General features: G+C 43.2%; 1 protein-coding gene across 4 annotated transcripts in view; it reads left to right on the forward strand.

Annotated features, from left to right (window-relative positions):
- The window catches only part of opn4a (opsin 4a (melanopsin)), a 101,637-nt gene that overhangs the window by 49,206 nt on the left and 32,534 nt on the right, over nt 1–19,897 (forward strand). For all 4 annotated transcript variants that reach the window (XM_048563752.2, XM_059640357.1, XM_048563751.2 and 1 more), the window contains exons 6-10: nt 6,359–6,520; nt 6,668–6,775; nt 7,688–7,865; nt 16,239–16,391; nt 18,204–18,275. In XM_048563752.2, coding sequence (XP_048419709.2) covers nt 6,359–6,520; nt 6,668–6,775; nt 7,688–7,865; nt 16,239–16,391; nt 18,204–18,275 — 673 coding nt within the window. The remainder of the gene's footprint in view (nt 1–6,358; nt 6,521–6,667; nt 6,776–7,687; nt 7,866–16,238; nt 16,392–18,203; nt 18,276–19,897) is intronic.

A 19,897-nucleotide genomic window follows, 5' to 3' on the forward strand; every position in this document is an offset into this window, starting at 1 on the left:
CTAAAAGTGACTGGCTGAGCGCCACCTGTTGAATCTTTAATCAGTTATAAAGGAGACGCAAGTTTCAATTGATTAAAGTGCAAATCCTAGAACTTCTTTCCACTCCTTGTCCAAAGATAACTAAAGATTTTATCAGTGTATACAAGAGGAGACATCTCAGGCCAGATGTGCATTTTAAGTATGAGGTCTTGTTTAAAATCTCTCTGTGTTTCAATCTGGAACCAGGCTGGTTTTATTTTTTTTGGAACAAAACAGAATGCATTTTCAAATATATAAATATCTTGGATGAAATAATTCATCCCATACATTTATATTTGCATGAAGGTTGTTGTGGAGACATGGAGAGTGTGGGTCAGAGAGAGAGAGAGAGAGAGAGAATGTGTCTGTGTGCATGGGAAAGTGTATGTGTGTGTGAATGTTTGTGTGTGTGTGTGTGTGTGTGTGTGTGTGTGTGTGTGTGTGTGTGTGTGTATGCTTGAGAGAGAGAGTGTGCGTGTGTGTACGTGTGTAGGGAGTGCATGTTTGTGTGTGAGTGAGAGAGAAAGAGGGAGAGAGTGTGAGTGTGTGGCTTTGTGTATGTGTGTCTAAGTGAGTGTTTGTGTGTGTGTGTGAGCGTGTGAGAGAGAGGGTCTGTGTGAGAGTCTTTGAGAGTGTGTGTGTGAGCGAGAGAGTATGTGTGTTAGTGCGAATGTGCATATGCAGAAGAGAGAGTGTGTGTGTGCATAAGAGTGTGTGTGTGTACAGGAGAGAATGTGTGTGTGCGTACGTGTGAGTATATAATGCAGTGACATCACAAGTAGCACGATATAAACCCAAGATTACGGCTGAGGCCATCCTCGTGCATCTGGAACTTGGCTATCAGCCTCTGCTTTACGATTCTGCATTTTAGTGTGTCTCAAAGTCCACTATGAAGGATGCTTACCTGAAGATCGGAGGCTGAATGTCCTTGATCACTGAGGGAGGGAACATCCCTGTCTGGCAATTGTTGTGTGGTGTCCCTTCATCTGCTGTCATAGTCTCTGCATGGTCTCGCCAATATACCATGCCTCAGGGCATCCTCGCCTGCAGCATATGAGATAGACAATGTTGGCCATATCATGATACCAGCTATGCGCATGGTGGGTGGTGTTCCTACGAGTGATGGTGGTATCCATGTTGATGATCTGAAATGTCTTGCAGAGGTAGCCTTGACAGGGTTGTATAGTGTTGTGGTCAATATTGTCCTGAAGCCTGGGTAGCATGCTGTGAGCCATGATCTGTTTAAGGTTTGGCGGTTGTTTGAGGGTGAGAAGTGGAGTTCTTCGCTCTGGGGAAGCACAGGACAATGAAGGGTGTTCTGCTGATTGTATCTGTTGATTGTGTCTGACTTCTGAGGAGGCCATTGCAGTTTCTCGCCGTGGCACATAGGAACTGGCGATCAATGAGTTGAGCATCGTATCCTGCTCTTACAAGGGCATCCTCCAACATGCTCAAGTGTCCACTGTGTTCCCCCTCATTTGAACAGATCCTGTGTATGCATAGAACTTGTCCATAGAGGATGGCTTCTTACAATGTTTATTGTGGAAGCTGGAGAAGTGCAGCATTGTGAGGTCATCTGTGGGCTTGTGGTAGAGTGAGGTGCTGAGGTGTTCTTCCCTGATGGAGATGCATGAGTCCAAGAATAAGTCTGATTCTAAGGAGCAGACCATGGTAAGTCTGATGTTGAGATGAAACTTGTTGATATCGCTGTGCAGTTGTTTCAGTGATTCTTTGCCATGAGTCCATGGGAAAAAAGTATTGTCAATGTATCTGGTGTATAGCATTGGTTGGAGGTCCTGCGTAGCAAAGGAGTCTTGTTTGAATTTGTGCATGAAAATGTTGGTATTTTGGAGTGCAAGTTTGCTGTTCCATGTGTCTAGATGAAGAACCGGTTGTCAAAGATGAAGATGTTGTCGCCAAGAATGAAGCAGATGTGTGTAGGATGGCATCTGGAAATTGGCAGTTGTTGGCTTTGAGTACTGATACTGTTGCAGCGATGGCATCATCATGGGGGCTGCTGCTGTACAGTGCCGAAACGTCCATTATGATGAGGAGTGTTCCTGGTTTGACTAGTCCGTGGGTACTGAGTTTCTGAAGATATCTGTAATGTTGCGACAGAAGCTGGGGGTTCTTTATGAAATCGACTTCAAGTTGCCCTCAATGTAGCCAGAGGGTTTCTCACGCAGGTTCCCATAGCCTGATACGATGGGACATCCAGGTGTGTTGGCTGTGTGAATCTTCGGAAGGCAGTAGAAGTCCTCTATGTGAGAAGTACACAGCATGAGAGTGCGTAGGGTACTCTGAAGGACTGGATTAAAAAGCCTTGATTAATCTGTTGAAATTCACAGGTGGTGAAATTCGGCAGGTAGGTGTCTGCAGTGTTCCTTGCTGTTCAGTTGTCACTATACTTCTTTGCAGTAATCCGTTCTATTCTGTACGACAATGGCTCCTCCTTTGTCTGCTGGTTTGAGGACAATATTGTGATTGGTCTTGAGACACAGAATATTCTCAGATGACGGGGAATGTGACGAACACCTGAAGGTTTTGAAGGATGCCCTCATAAGAACGGGATACGATGCTCAACTCATCAATCACCAGTTCTGACGTGCCACAGCGAGAAACTGTAATGAGCTCCTTAGGAGACAGATGCAGGATATGACCGTTAGGGTACCTGTCGTCATTCAGTGTTTCACTGGAGCGGAGAAACTATGATGTGTTCTTTGCAGTCTTCAACACATTATCAATGAGCACCTCACCCCACTCTTCCCCACAACTCCACTTCTCGCTTCCAACAACCGCCAAACCTTAAACTGACCATTGTTCGCAGGAAGCTGTCCAGCCTTCAGGACAACACCAACCAAAACACCACACAACCCAGTCATGGCTACCTCTGTAAGGTATGTCAGACTATCAACATGGACACTACCACCACACGTGGGAACACCACCCAACAGGTGTAGTGCAGATACTCATATGAATCGGCCAATGTTATCTATCTCAAACGCTGCAGGCAAGGGTGCCCGAAGCATGGTATATTGGCAAGACCATGCAGACACTACAACAATGGATGAATGGATACCACACAACAATCGCCAGACAGGAGTGTTCCTTCCCAGTGGGGAACACTTCAGCAGTCAAGGGCATTTAGCCTCCGACCTTTGGGTAGGCATCCTCCAAGGCGGACTTCGAGATAAATAGGAACGCAAAATCACTGAGCAGAGGCTGAGTGCCAATTTCTGTACCCAGGAGGATGGCCCCAATTGCGTTCTTGGGTTCATGCCACACTACAGGTGACACCAACACACTATATACTCACTCACACATGTGCGTGCGCGCGCGCACACACACACACACACACACACACACACACACAAACACACGTGCACAAACACATACTCACACAGATACATGCACAAACACATACGCAGACACAGACACACACACACGCACACAAACACGCACGCACACACACATGTGCACAAACACACGCACACACACATGCACAAACACACGTGCACAAACACATGCACACGCACACACACATGCACACACACACATGTGCACAAACACACACGCACGCACAAACACACACGCACACACATGCACAAACACATGCACATGCACATACACACACACTGTCTCACACAAACATACTTGCACACTCACACACTCTCTCACACACACACTCACATTCGTACACCCTCACATGCATACACTCCCTCACGCACACATTATGTCTCAAGTACACATGTGTGTGTACTCACACATGCACTCCACACACTCTTGCACACATTCTCTCTCTCTTTCTGTCTCTCTCTTTCTCTCTCTCTCCCTCTTCATCTCTCCCTCTCATACAGTACACACACACACAGGCACGCGCGCGTATAATGTATGAGGTGAATTCTTTCATCTAAGATGTTTGTGTATTTGCAGGTACATCCTATTTTGTTCCAGAAAAACAAAACCAGCCTGACTCCAGGTTAAAACACAGACAGGTTCTGGACAGGGCCTCACATCTAAAATGCATTGTCGACCTGAAATGCCACCTGTTGTATACATTGATAAAACCTTTAATTATCTTGGGGCAATCACTGGAAAGAAATTCTGGGATTTGCATTTTAATCAATAGAAACTTGCCTTTCCTTTGTGACTGATTAAAGATTCAACAGGAGGCGGTCAGCCAGCCATTTCTGAGGCTTCTGCTCATTAATTCCGTATCGGCATATCTCCTCTTCCACAGTCTACCCGAGGAAGGAGCAGAGCTCAGAAAGTTAGTGTTCTCAAATAAAACTGTTGGACTACAACCTGGTATTGTGCAATTTTTGACCTTGTCCACCCAAGTCCAACGCCTGCACTTCCACTTTATATTCTACAACACTTTCGCATAACAGAAGTCTATTCACCTCAGCTTTAAAATGAATAATCAATTTCTACCACCATTTGAAGAGAATTACGAGCTTCTAGCACCTTTTGTGTGTTGAAATATTCCCTTACTTTACTTCTGATAGGTCTGATTCTAATTTTCAGGCTATATCCTTAGTTCTTGACTTCTTGACCACTGGAAATAGGCTCTCTCTATCAGGTCTCCCTGTTCCCTTGATCAACTTTTGAATTTTGATCAAATCAAACCTTAACTTCCATATTGTGGGAAATGAAGCCCATGCTTATGTAATCAGTCCTCTTAATTTAACCCTTTGACTGCAGGTATCATTCTGAGCAATGTACATTGCGGTTCCACCAATCCCCAAATTGTCTTCCTACACTGTGATTTGCAGAGCTCTTCAGAATAATTCCAATTGCGATCCAACCAGGGCTTTATATAGTCGAAGCATGTCTTCTACCCTTTTATATTTCATTCCTGTCAATATAAATAAGAGCATCCCATTGGTTTTCTAAAATTATTTTCTGTACTTGTTCATGACTCTTAAACTTAATTCAGGCCACACTTAGCATTTGTCCCATTTCTCCCAATAGAACATAGAACATAGAACATAGAACAATACAGCGCAGAACAGGCCCTTCGGCCCTCGATGTTGCGCTGACCTGTGAACTAGTCTAAGCCCCTCCCCTTACACTATCCCATCATCATCCATATGCTTATCCAAGGACTGTTTAAATGCCCCTAATGCGGCTGAGTTAACTACATTGGCAGGCAGCGCGTTCCATGCCCTTACCACTCTCTGAGTAAAGAACCTGCCTCTGACATCTGTCTTAAATCTATCACCTCTCAATTTGTAGCTATGCCCCCTTGTACAAGCTGAAGTCATCATCCTAGGAAAAGGACTCTCACTGTCCACCCTATCTAATCCTCTGATCATCTTGTATGTCTCTATTAAATCCCCTCCTAGCCTCCTTCTCTCCAATAAGAACAGACCCAAGTCCCTCAGCCTTTCTTCATAAGGCCTGCGCTCCAGACCAGGCAACATCCTGGTAAATCTCATCTGCACCTTTTCCAATGCTTCCACATCCTTCCTGTAATGGGGCGACCAGAACTGCCAATCTTCCCTATATTTTCCCTTTAATGTCTTAGAAGATTAAATCAAATCATATCTCAACTTTTCAAACTTCCAGGGACCACAAACAGCCCTGATTTTTGTTTTAACAAAAATAAAGTTGCTGGAAAAGCTCAGCTGGTCTGGCAGCAAGCCCTGCTGAGCTTTTCCAGCAACTTTGATATTGTTCCTGATTTACAGCATCCGCAGTTCTTTTAATTCTGATTTTTAAAAATCTGCCCTGGAAATTTTCCTTCAGAGTCCAGCTGTTATTCTTGTGAATCTATGCTGAACTCACTCCATGGCCAATACATCCTTCCTCAGATCCTTTATTTATTCCTTTATTTATTCACAGGACTAGGGCATCACTGACCAGGCAGCATTTATTGCCCATTCCTAATTGCCCAGAGGGCAGTTAAGAGTCAACCACATTTCTGTGGGTCTGGAGTCACATGTAGGCCAAACCAGGTAAGAATGGCAGTTTCCTTCCCTGAAGGATATTAGTTAACCAGGTGGGTTTTTCCTGACAATCAGCAATGGATTCACAGTCATCATTAGATTCTTAATTCCAGATATTTATTGAATTCACCATCTGCCGTGGCAGGATTCGAACCCAGGTCCTCAGAACATTATCTGGGTCTCTGGATTAACAGTCCAGCAATAATACCACTAGGCCATCACCTCATCCCCCTCAAGATGGTGGTGGCTGGAACTGCTCACAGTGACTCCAGGGCAGTCTAACCAGGAATTTGTCCCTTTTGAAAGCATGTATTCTACCTTCCTGTATGCTATTAATATTCCCATTTTGGATCGTAGACTCAAACCTGACAAATCCTTATCTTGAACAGGGATGTCGAGAAAATTGGAAGAAACACCAATAAGGAATCCCGGAGACGGTTTCAGAGAATGAAGAATGAGTGGAAAATGGCCAAAATTGCTTTGATAGTCATCCTCCTTTATGTCATCTCCTGGTCCCCATATTCCGTTGTAGCTCTCACTGCGTTTGCTGGGTATGTATACGTACTGTTGAGCTCTATTCCTGCCAATGACTGGTGCTCCCAGGGTGAATTTATACTTCAACCTTCACATCTATCTTAAGTAATCGCGATCTCCACATTGATATTTAACTGGCACCCAACTGTTATTTGTATTTGTAGGTATGCCAGTGTCCTCACACCCTACATGAACTCTGTTCCAGCTGTGATTGCTAAAGCCTCAGCCATTCACAATCCAATCATCTATGCTATCACTCATCCCAAGTACAGGTACATTTTTTCAAAATTACTTCTTGTATTCCAATAGGGATAACTGCACAAGGTCCGATAGGTGGGGTAACATAATGGCCCTGTTATTAGATTAGTAATCCTCCACTAGTAAATGAATGGAAAGAATTTTAATCCTGCAACTGAAGTTTGAAGATTTAAATTTAGGTTTACAAAATGGAATAATCTGGAAATAGAAAGGAGGAATCAATAGAAACCAACTCATTCAGTCGTGTACTTACAAAATGGAAAGATGATCTTTACCTTGCCTTTATGTGACTCCAATCACCACACCAGTGCAGTTGACTCTTAATTTGATTAAAACATATAAGATGCTGAAGAGTTTTGAGAGAGTGGATGTGGAAGGAATGTTTCCTGTTGTGAGTGAGTCTGGAACAAGGCGTCACTGTATAAGAATAAAGGGTTACCCATTTTAGACAGCGGTAGGGAGAAATTCTTTCCCACAGACGGTTGTGAATGAGTGGCACAAAGGCAGTGGAATATTTTTTAAGGCAGGGGTGGGATAAATTCTTGATAAGAAAGAGACTGAAGGTTATCACAAGTGGATGTCCTTTGGGAATGACCTTCAGGAACAGCAGAATATGCCCAAGAGGCCAAGTGTTTTACTTCTGTTCCTAATTCATATATTCATATGTAAGTGGCCTGGGAAGCCATATAATTGCATCAAAGCTTTATAGACTACCCATGCAGAAAGTTGAAAAGACAGGGTAAGGAGGGATAGGCAACAAATGCTGATCCTTCCTGACGTGTCTGGAGAATTGTGTTTTAAAAATGTAGATAATGTGTTCCAGCAAGGTCCCAATCAATATAACAGCTCAGAGTTTTGGTAATTTAATTCACCATTTTCAATTTCAGTTCAACTAACTTGATAACATTATTGTCCTTCACTTTCAGAGCTGCCATTGTGAAATACATTCCTTTCCTTAGATGTTTTCTGCGATTATCTCATAAGGATTACAAGTTAACAAGCAGCAACTTTTCCACCAGGCAATCCACCATGACCAGCCAAACCTCTAACTCAAGCGGATATCTTCACCCCAAGAGTCGCATGTCTGCTTCTGACTGTGAGTTGGTAAGGACATATGGTTTAGTCATGAGAGCCATAGGAACAAGAGCAGGCCATTCAGCCTTCAGGCCTCCTATGACACTCAAGTAGATCATGGTTAATCTGTGCCTTAACTCCTGCCTTAGGTCAATGTCACTTTACAACCCACCCTTCAAAACTAAAATTAAATGAACTTTTCGATCTAACTGATAATGGGTGTTGTGCATTTGGTTAGTTTGCATTATTGGTGTTGTCAACCTCGGTGCTACCTTTGGCTCAGGTTCATGAGTTAGAGAGGGTTGAGCCAATAATCTAGGATGATAGTTTCCTGAGAGAGTGCTGCACTGTTGGGGGTACTGCCTTTCAGATTAAACTGAGGGTGCCGTTTGGTCTCTTTGGCAAATGCAACTGATTCCATGGCACCATTTCAAACAAAGGGCAGGAGATGGTTCCCAATGTATCAACAATATTCATCCATTAATCAACATCTCCAGTAAACTATCTCCATATTGACAACAAGACCTGGGTTGTCTTGTGTAACATAAATACAACTGTGACCGCACTAAAATAGAAAATCTACTTGTTGGGTGTGAGGAAATTCTGAATGACTGAAACTGTAAAAATGCATTTTGCAAACTAAGTCAACAGAAATAAAAAGCATCACTTTGTGGTGCAGAACCTGAACAGTGCAGAAAAGAGAGATGTTGCTGAAGCATTGCACCTTGTGGACATCAGGACAAATGCAAGGACGCTAAATTTCAAATGATCACAACAATTTATACTCCAGGAGAGAAGTGAGCTGGAGGTTGTCACGTGGAATCTAATTAAACAAAAAATTACTTTTGAGAAAGCAACAGAAAGCAATAGGTTCCCCACACACTAGTTCAAAACAGACAGACAGCCTTGAAAATGTTCCTTTTATTTGCAGCTAATGGGTCCCTGTGAACGAAGGTATGTGGCAAAATAACAAAAAGAAATAGGAATCAATAAAGATGCAAATTGAGCTGTCAGTCAGCTGTCTTCTGGTTCACACATGAAGTAGAGACAAGTTAACCAAAACATTTTTTGCAATTCCGTAAAAACAACAAAAAGGTAAAAGTTGAGTTATTGGAATGTACTTAGTTCCTCAATATGGGAATTTGCATCTGGAAAAGAAAGCTCTAATCCTGAATAGAAAAACCTTCAATTTTTATTGCTGAGAGATTTGTGCTGATGGTAAAGCAAGCTTCATCAAATATAATATCAATGTTTAGTGAGATTGTACAGGAACTTTGAACAACCAGCACCGTTCCATAGAATTTAAACAGATAGTTTCCCTTCCCAGCAACACGGTTGCTTCAACACACAGCATCCACAGTAATCTCAAAATCAAAAGGTAAAGGTCAGTGAGTTACATAACACACATCAAAGCAGCACATAAGAAAGAATAGAACTGGAAAATAACCTCCTTTCAAGAGAGGGTATAGTCAAGTAAAGCATCTCGCCAAATCAACTGAGCAGATTTAGGTTCGAAACACTTGACAGATTGATAATAGCAGAAAGACATGTTTAAAATCCAACTTAAACATACATTTCATGAATTTACAAGAAAAACACTGTTTCCAAGAACTGATTTCAAATGATTTAAGCGAGTCTGTGACATGTGGGTCATGACCAATATCTTGACCAACATCTACCCTTTACCAAAATATTGACTATCAGTTGCCCACAGCAGTTGCTTATCACATGTACAATCACAATTGGCTCATTATTAGCAGTTTTAAACCACAACTTCACTTTAAAAGGCATCTCTTTGTGTATATTCCTTGCACAGCCAAAAGATCTCTTCCAAAGAATGCAGCCAACAGAGTTATCTTCTAAAAGTAATTCACAATACATTAGTTTATACAAGGATATTTTTATTCTTAACACTCCCAGTGCATATTATAGAGATTGGATTTATACTCCTGTGATTCTCTGTTCAACAAAATTAATGGATGAAAATAACAGGAGCATGATGCTACATTTCTAATGCACATGCTCAGTGTGTGAAGGACACCACCAGGTAAAGTTAAACATGTACCCAGAAAATCTCATGTTCAAAATTCATCATTCGCAGTTACGGAGCATTATACCCCTTCATCCATAATCTCTGCAAAGAGTTTGAAACAGTCAACGTTACTATAGTGATAATGGCAACTGCAGATGCTGTAGAATCCAAGATAACAAAGTGTGAAGCTGGATGAACACAGTAGGCCAAGCAGCACCTCAAGAGCACAAAAGCTGACGTTTCAGGCCTAGACCCTTCATCAGAGAGGGGGATGGGGAGAGAAAACTGGAATAAATAGGGAGAGAGGGGGAGGCGGACCGAAGATGGAGAGAAAAGAAGATAGGTAGAGAGGAGAGTATAGGTGAGGAGGTAGGGAGGGGATAGGTGTGTCCAGGGAAGATGGACAGGTCAAGGAGGCGGGATGAGGTGGTAGGTAGGAAATGGAGGTGCGGCTTGAGGTGGGAGGAAGGGATGGGTGAAATGGATACAATATACCACATTGGCAGATGTGCAGGTGAACATCCATATCAAGCAGATGTCCACCTGCACATCTGCGAATGTGGTATATTGTATCCATTGTACCCGGTGTGGCTTCCTCTACACTGGGGAAACCAAGCGGAAGCTTGGGGACCGCTTTGCAGAACACCTCTGCTCGGTTCGCAACAAACAACTGCACCTCCCAGTCGCAAACCATTTCCACTCCCCCTCCCATTCCTTAGACGACATGTCCATCATGGGCCTCCTGCAGTGCCACAATGATGCCACCCGAAGATTGCAAGAACAGCAACTCATATTCCGCTTGGGAACCCTGCAGCCCAATGGTATCAGACTTCACCAGTTTCAAAATCTCCCCTCCCCCCACTGCATCCCAAAACCAGCCCAGCCTGTCTCCGCTTCCCTAACCTGTTCTTTCTCTCACCCATCCCTTCCTCTCACCTTAAACCACACCTCCATTTCCATCCCAACTCCTCGACCTGTCCGTCTTCCCTGGATTGACCTATCCTCTCCCTACCTCTTCACCTACACGCTCCTCTCTAACTATCTTCTTTTCTCTCCATCTTCGGTCTGCCTCCCCCTCTCTCCCTATTTATTCCAGTTCCCTCTCCCCATCCCCCTCTCTGATGAAGGGTCTAGGCCCGAAACATCAGCTTTTGTGCTCCTGAGATGCTGCTTGGACTGCTGTGTTCATTCAGCTCCACACTTTGTTAACGTTACTATAGTGCCTTGCTAGGAGGTTCATATGTATGGAATTAACTTTTTTATTAATATATCAAATGCAGATGTTTCCAGCTGAGCCAACATTAATTGCACATCCTTGGTTGATCTTGAGAAGGTGGTGGTGAGCTTCTTGAACCTTTGGAGTCTATTTGCAGTCTAGCTATGCCTACAATGTTGGTGCTGTCAAAGGAGCCTTGGTGAATTTCTGCACTGCAGCTTGTAGATGGTACACTCTGGTGTTACTGTTCATCAGTGCTGGAGGGAGTGAATATTTGTAGATGTGGTGCCATCAAGCAGGCTGCCTTGTTCTGGATTGTGTCGAGCTTTTTCAGTGTTGTGGAAATTACACTCATCCAGGCAAGTGGGGAGTGCCTGATTTGTACCTTGTAGATGGTGGGCAAGCTTTGCAGCATCAGGAAATGAGTTACTCACTCCAAGATTCCTAGTCTCTGATCTGCTGTTGTCGCCAAAGTATTTATATAGCTACTATAGTTCAGTTTCTGGTCGGTGTTAAGATGTTGATAATGGTGATGCATTGAACATCAATGGATGATGGTTTGATTCTGTGTTGGAGATGGTTATTACCTGGCACTGAGTGGCATGAATGTTACTTGCCACTTGTCAGCTTGACATCAGGAGAGAGAAGAGGGGCCGAAGAGCCTGTACTGTGCTGTACTATTCTATGTTCTATGATTATTGTCCAGGTCATTACTGGATTTGACCAAGAACTGTTTCTGTATCTGAGGAGTCATAAATGGTGCTAAATATTGTGCATTTAACTCTGGACATCTCCACTTCTGATCTTATGATGGTGGGAGGGTTATTAATTAAATAACTGAAGATGGTAGGGCCCAGGACACTACCCTGTGGAACTCCTGCAGAGATGTCCTGGAGCTGAGATGACTGACCTTCATCAACCACAACCATCTTCCCATGTGCCAGGAATAACTCCAACCACCGGAGAATATTCTCTCTGACTCCCAATGATTGTAGTTTCGCTGGATCTCCTTGATGCCACCATTGAACGAATGTAGCTTTGATGTCAAGGAAAGTCACTCTCCAAGAATGGCCTCTCTTCCCTCTCCTACCAAGAATACCTATTTCTGACCACTTCCTCTTCATTCTATAACTTGGTAACAACCATCATCAGACAACCAGTTTCTCCAGTGTGCTCTATTATCCTAGCTCTTCACCTCACCCAATGCATTATGCTGCTCCCACATTGTCAGATATCTGACATAAGTAAGGCCTAATGTCTTCCAGCCCAAGGTCAGGAAGAGTGAAACCAGTGTCTTAGCCCCACCTCCCCAGCCTTCCAGCATCTTCCATAGCCATCCAACAATGTATCAGTTTGAACATATTCAACACAACTTTGTATTTGTCCCAGAGGAGAATTTCGGACTGTCTTCAGCACAATAATAATCTCCTTGTACCACTGCCTGCGTCATGTTCTCTGTTGCTGAAGTTCTCAAATATCACTTCAGCTCCTCCAACCCTCACTATTCTAAATTTTATTTCCTGCCCCCTCCCCACCTCCAGCCTCCAATGTCTATAACCTACAATGTGCATTGCGCCCAATCCTCATTAAATTACATTAGTTTTCATTCTCCGACATGATCAGCGTTAAATCCTACTTTTGCTTCAACTCATCCTATCTCTTTAATTTCCTCTGGCTTTGTAACCTTCCCAACCTCCCAGACAGTATCCTGGTTCAGTCTCCTTTTCCTCGATCTTGAAATTAGGACTGCCACTCCTGTTGATCTTATCCACAGCACTCTCTAACCTTAAATGTTTTCACCTCTATCTCTTCCTTCAGACACCAGCCTTTAGCTGAGCATTTCACAGAAGGAAAAGAAAATTAAAATGAGACATCTTGTTCTGACCTCTCTTGTGTACTTGTAAGTGGAGCTTCAGTATGACCAGGACATTCATTTCCTAGCATTACTGTTCTTTCATGGCTTTTGCCTCCAGGTTTGTCACTTCTCTTTTGCTGGCTCAGCATCTGTTGTCCTTGCATCAATTCTGCAAAGCATCTTGGGATTCTTTTTACACAAGCGGAGAATGTTGATGTTGTGAATGAGCTGTCCTTCTTTTGCACTCTGAGAAAGCATTTAATTTCAACTGGCTGTTTTTCCCTTGAGTGTTATGATGCCAGCTCATCTTGCTCCTGATTGCTTCTCTTACGGTGATACCTTCGGAAAGATTAAAGGCTAAAAATTGGTCTGAGTCAATTTGTGTGATTTGCAACCCACCTGCTTCCAGTGAGGCAGACAGCGCCTGGAGCATGCAGCCATATTGCTGGCTGCGCACAAACTCAAAGTTGTGGGGAGGAGTGACAGTATGTGCTTGCAGTCTACAAAGGGTGTTCTAGCCTACCCTCCAGCTCTTCACAATGGTCTGTCCCTCTTGAAAGAGATTTGCAATGAATTAAAAAATGCAGTTCCTGCCTGCTGGTACTGCAATTAGGAACTAAGAAAATGGATCTCCAGGCCAGAGAGAGAAACTGCCTAGGTTCATGGATATTGAACTGGAATCCTTGATCATGGAGGAAGAGAGAAGGAGAGAGGTCATGTCTGTGCGCAGTTACAAAGAGAAGGAAGGCCCACTCTTAAAAGATGACCTCCAAAAGGTATAGATATAGGTGGCCGGGGAGGTTAAACCATGACATATGCTTCAAGGATCTGGTTGCAGTGCTGGATGTAGTTTAGTGGCTTTATGTGGGTGGTCAAGGTCAGAGTAAATCTGATTATCCACTGCATCACCAACTTTTCATGCTGCACTATGAGCCTTTCACTCACCCAGCAGTAAGCAGTTCCAAATATTCTGTTACTCCACCCCATCTTCGTATATCTTCCAAACATGCCAACCTCATACCCACCTCCCCAAGCCTCCAGCTGCATCAAGCAATTCCTCTATAGCAAGCCCATTACTCAGACACTGTGCCATAGAATCACTGTCATTTCTTTCCTTTCTCTTGCAAGGCAAGGGGACATGAAATGAAAGAGCAGGCAGAAGCAATTCGGCACATAACTTTCTACGTTCCATATTCCATACTTTATTGACAGCATGAAATAAACTTTAGATCTAATTTCCACTTCATGTGCTAGCCTTTTATTAACTCCTTAAGCAATCACACATCGGCAGTGGCCCAGTGGTTAGCACTGCTGCTTCACAGTGCCTGGGACTTGGGTTCGATTCCATCCACAGGCAACTGTCTGTGTGGACTTTGCACATTCTCCCCGTGTCTGTGTGGGTTTCCTCTGGGTGCTCCGGTTTCCTCCCAAAGATGTGCTGGCAGGGTGGATTAGCCATGTTAAATTGTCCAGAGTATTCAGGGATGTGTAGATTAGGTGTGTTATAGGGACTGAGTCAGGGTGGGATGTTCTGAGGGTCAGTGTGGACTTGTTGGGTCGAAGGGCCTGTTTCCACACGTTAGGGACTCTATGACAACACCAGTTGCTCTGACAGATCCTACGAGCAAGAGTTCACTGCTACATGATGACTCTGGCAATGAATTGTTGGTATGTCATCCCATGACCAGCCAGACTTCCCTGGCTGCAGTCATGATGTTCTTGAGGGCGGTTTCTTCCTACCATCTCTGACCCCAGATCCTTCGCAATGCCTTAAGTTGGTTCATCCAGGTAGGTTTTCAATCCCAGCCTGGCGCAGCTATATTCCTTGTGTGTGGTCCTGTCAGACCCTCAGCAAGTGAGTGTGGTTGCTGTATTGAGGTACAAAGCCATTTATACCCACCAGACAGGCTCTGGCCTGAGTCAGTTGCTGTAAACAGGGCCTCAGTGACCTCCATTGAAATAGCTGATGGTGTCTTCAGTCAGAATTCTCCTTTTCAGTACGACACCTAGGTCTGAGCTTGATTGTAGATCTCTGTAATACAGTTTAAATCAAGAATAAATACATGGTCACCTCCTAGTTGAATCATCTCAGGCTTTGTTCCTTTGTGAGGGGTTGGTTCTGTGTGCACAGTCTAACGAGCTGTGTACACGGTCTAAAAACCTGTGTACAGTCTAAAAACCTGAGTGTCCCACCTAAAAACCTATGTATTGACCTGTGATGGCTAGGATTTTCTGTAGACAGTTCGAGGCATTGACACAACAGTGTCCTTAACTCTTCAATAATTGGTGATCAAATTACCTGTATTTGCTGTGTGTCAAGGGACCTCCAAAACCAAGTTGCTGTATTTTCATGACTCTCCTCACAGCAGCAACTAAAGCTAGCTCTTCAAGTGACCGTACAGTGAGAATTCCTTATGCAGCCTGGTGCATGTTTGGTTCTGATTGATAAGTGCAAGACCAGAGCAGTCCATGCTTGACAAATGTGCGTCAAATTTATCTGTCAACTAGTTGATGTTACAGTCCATCTACTCCTAATGCCATCGGTGTACACATATTCTCCCCAACACTAGACATGATCAGCAATACAAACTGGATAATTTTATACATTTGGGGATTCCATTACAATTGCACTAACAGTGCCTTGAAGCCTAATTTCCTGTTCTTTATCTTTTCATGGGATACAGATATCACTGGCAAAGCCAGCATTTGATGTCCATTCCTAATTACTTAGAACTGAGTGGCTTTCTAGTCCATTTCAGGGGAATGATTAAGAGTCACTTACGTGGCTGTGGACCTGGAGTCACTCGTAGGCCACACCTGGTAAGGATGGCAGATTTCCCTCCCTAAAAGCCGTTAGTGAATTAGATAGGCATTTCCGAAAAAGACAAAAATCAATGACAGCTCCCGGTCTTTATGGTTGGGACCAGCTTTATATTCCAGATTTAGTGATTGAATGTAAACCCCAGCACGTGCCATAGTGGGATCTGCACCCATATCCACACAGTGTGGGTCACTGGCCTCTTCTTGAAGAAGGGTTATACTTGAAACATTGACTGCTCCTTTCCTCCCGATGCTGCCAGGCCTGCTAGGTTCCTCCAGCCACCTGTCAGTCTACCTTGGATTCCAGCTGCTGCAGTTTTTTTCGTCTCTGCTGGGTTATTAGTTGAGTAATGTTATCACTACACAACCATAACTTGTTACTTTAAGTGGCATGAAGAGAACATTGGTTTAAAGATTATCAGTGTCTCTGTGTTCAGGGTATTATACAGTCCTTAACTTTTATCTGCCTCCCCATTCTAGGGCTGGACTGACAATGAGGTTGATATTTCTATTATAAATTCAAGTTCTGTCAGTAGAACGGTTTCCTGTGAATTCAGCGAAGATACAACTGAGCAAAGTGACACCAAGGGGAAATCAAAATTGAAGAACAATGACTCTGGCATCTTTGAGAAGGTAATTGTTCACTTCAAGTAGAAGCAGCTAAGCAAAATGACATGAACTATGAGAACATTGGCAAAAATCTCTTACATGGACTCACTGGGTAAAATTGGCATCTGTCAGCATCATCAACCAGACTGAGTAAATCAACAGCAGATCTTTCACCATATCCTCTTCTTTCCACCAAAGTTCATAGAATGAGAATGACATTTCAACTCATTTTTTTTGGTGAGGGGGCTTCAGCCTTCTTCTCTCGGTCACTTGTATTGGTTTGAAATTTTAAAAATTCTGTTTTTTTATTGTTCATTCATGGGATGTAAGTGTTGCTGGCTGGGCCAGCGTTTATTGTCCATTCCTTGAAAAGCTGGTGGTGAGCTGCCTTCTTGAACTGTTGCAGTCTATTTGAGGTAGGGACGCACACAATCATGTTGGGAAGGGAGTTGCAGGATTTTGAGCCAACAACACAGAAGGAGATAACAAAGTGTGGAGCTGGATGAACACAGCAGTCCAAGCAGCATCTCAGGAGCACAAAAGCTGACGTTTCAGGCCTAGACCCTTCATCAGAGAGGGGGATGGGGAGAGGGAACTGGAATAAATAGGGAGAGAGGGGGAGGCGGACCGAAGATGGAGAGAAAAGAAGATAGGTAGAGAGGAGAGTATAGGTGAGGAGGTAGGGAGGAGCAGTGATATGTTACCAAGTCAGAGGGGAACTCACACCGGGTGATATTCCCATTTATCTGCTGCCTTCTTTCTTCTAGATGGTAAAGGTCAGAAGTTTGGAAGGTACTGTTAATTGTTCAGTGTTGACAATAATTTTGACCATTGTGTTGTGCATGAACTGAGCAATTTAGGTTTTTCCAAATAGTGTAACACAGACAATATCCAATCAGCCAGCCATTCCTCATCACTCCCAATTTTCAGGAGGAATGTACAATGGGGGGCTGATCTTATGGATTATTTCACACCATTGGTCAAAGACTAAGTGATGCCCTTAGCATGAGACCTGCAAGGAGACATCTTGCAGAGATTCAGAGCATCAACAAACGGTGCAAGAAACTAGAATACTGGGTGTAGGAATTAACTCTGTGGAAAAGTACACTTGATCTTTGGGTCACTGCCAAAAGCTCAGCAAACTCTGAAATTTCACAGGGATTCTGCCAGTTTCCTGCCTTAATTCTGGCAACGGATGTCATGGGAAACACAAGAACTTAACATTTGTACTAGAGCCAGAGGGCTTTGACATGAACTGTCACATTCCAACCGAATCAGCCAGTCTGTCAGTCAGGCAAACTGGGCTGTTCAGATAGAAGTCACGGGAGTTTCACTAACTGAGGTCACGTCTCTGGATCATGCTTTATCTCTTCGAGAAGAAATGGAGAGACGTCCTGAGAATTAAATAGGACAGTTTCTTATTGTCAAGTAAATAACTGGGGAGTAGAAGGAAAGGTGAAAGGGGAATATTTGCATCTTAAACAGAATACCAGCTCATTTAACATCAGGCCTTTTCTGCTTTTTTGGAACATGGGTAACAATGGTCTCAGAATAAATTGCCAGCCCATTAGTTTCAATTGCTGAGTGTCGTGAGAGCTCAAGACAGAGAGTTGCGAAGCAAACATAAAGATGAGACTGGGGTATACAATGCAGTAACAATGATTGCTAACAACATAAGTTAAATTTAGCAGATAAAGTGGACTGATAGACAGATACAGCATGACATTGAAATGGAAGATTTATGATAGTTCCTTAGAGAAAAAGGATTGACAATCTCTTTCGATGCATGAAGCCAATGTTTGCTAATTTCCACAAACGGCATTGTTTTTATTTCAGACATCAGCCAATGTGACAAATATCTCGATGATTGAAGTGAGTCCTAGGGATGATGAGAGACTTGCTCCCAAGGTAGGTGTAAACACATTCCAATAAACAAGAGAACAAAAACTGAACATTCCAACAGGAAAGGAGCCCCATTGCTTGGTCAGACACCAGTATATTTGTTGCTTAAGGTTGTTGTCATCTCATTCAAAATTGGACTGGAAGTTTTACTAGCTGCAGTCTTCATTGATTGCGATGCAAATCATTCTGTATGTATCATTGCTGTGTCCAAACCATTGATATACTTGCTGTAATCAGTATCGTGAGTTTTGTACGATACTTATGTATTTTCATCACAAGATCTCAGTCACTAACACACATGGACACATGCACACATAGGTACACACAAAGTAACAGACATGCACTCAAATTCACGCAGACACATAGACACTTGAACACATGGATCACAGAACCACAGAAATATTAGGGTGAAGAGGAGGTCATTTATGTCAATATGCAGATACCAGCTTGCTAAAGGAGCATCATTACCGAGTGCCAATCTCCTGCTTTCTCCCCGGACATGTTCACATCATTCTTATCCAAATAACCATCAAATATCCTCTTGAATGATACACACAAACACATACACATAGACATACACGCAGAAACGCCAACACACAGACATACATGCAGAAACACCAACACATAGACATACACAAAGAAACACCAACACATAGACATACACGCAGAAACACCAACACATGGACATACAGGCAGAAACACCAACACATAGATATATATGCAGAAACACCAACACATACACATACACGCAGAAACACCAACACATACACATACAGGCAGAAACACCAACACATACACATACATGCAGAAACACCAACACATACACATACACGCAGAAACACCAACACATACACATACACGCAGAAACACCCACACATAGACATACACGCAGATACACCAACACATACACATACACACAGAAACACCAACACATACACATACACGCAGAAACACCAACACATGGACATACACGCAGAAACACCAACACATACACATACACGCAGAAACACCAACACATAGACATACACGCAGAAACACCAAAACCTACACATACATGCAGAAACACCAACACATAGACATACACAAAGAAACACCAACACATACACATACACGCAGATACACCAACACATACACATACACGCAGATACACCAACACATAGACATACACAAAGAAACACCAACACATACACATACACGCAGAAACACCAACACATGGACATACACGCAGAAACACCAACACATAGACACACACGCAGAAACACAAGACATGGACATACATGCAGAAACACCAACACATGGACATACATGCAGAAACACCAACACATAGACATACACGCATAAACACCAACACATACACATACACGCAGAAACACCAACACATACACATACATGCAGAAACACCAACACATACACATAGAAACACCGACACATACACATACACACAGATACACCAACACATAGACATACACGCAGATACACCAACACATACACATACACGCAGATACACCAACACACAGACATACACACAGAAACACCAACACATACACATACACGCAGAAACACCAACGCATAGACATACACACAGAAACACCAACACATACACGCAGATACACCAACACACAGACATA

This window comes from Stegostoma tigrinum, chromosome 37, assembly GCF_030684315.1.
Source record: "Stegostoma tigrinum isolate sSteTig4 chromosome 37, sSteTig4.hap1, whole genome shotgun sequence".
Lineage (NCBI taxonomy): Eukaryota > Metazoa > Chordata > Chondrichthyes > Orectolobiformes > Stegostomatidae > Stegostoma > Stegostoma tigrinum.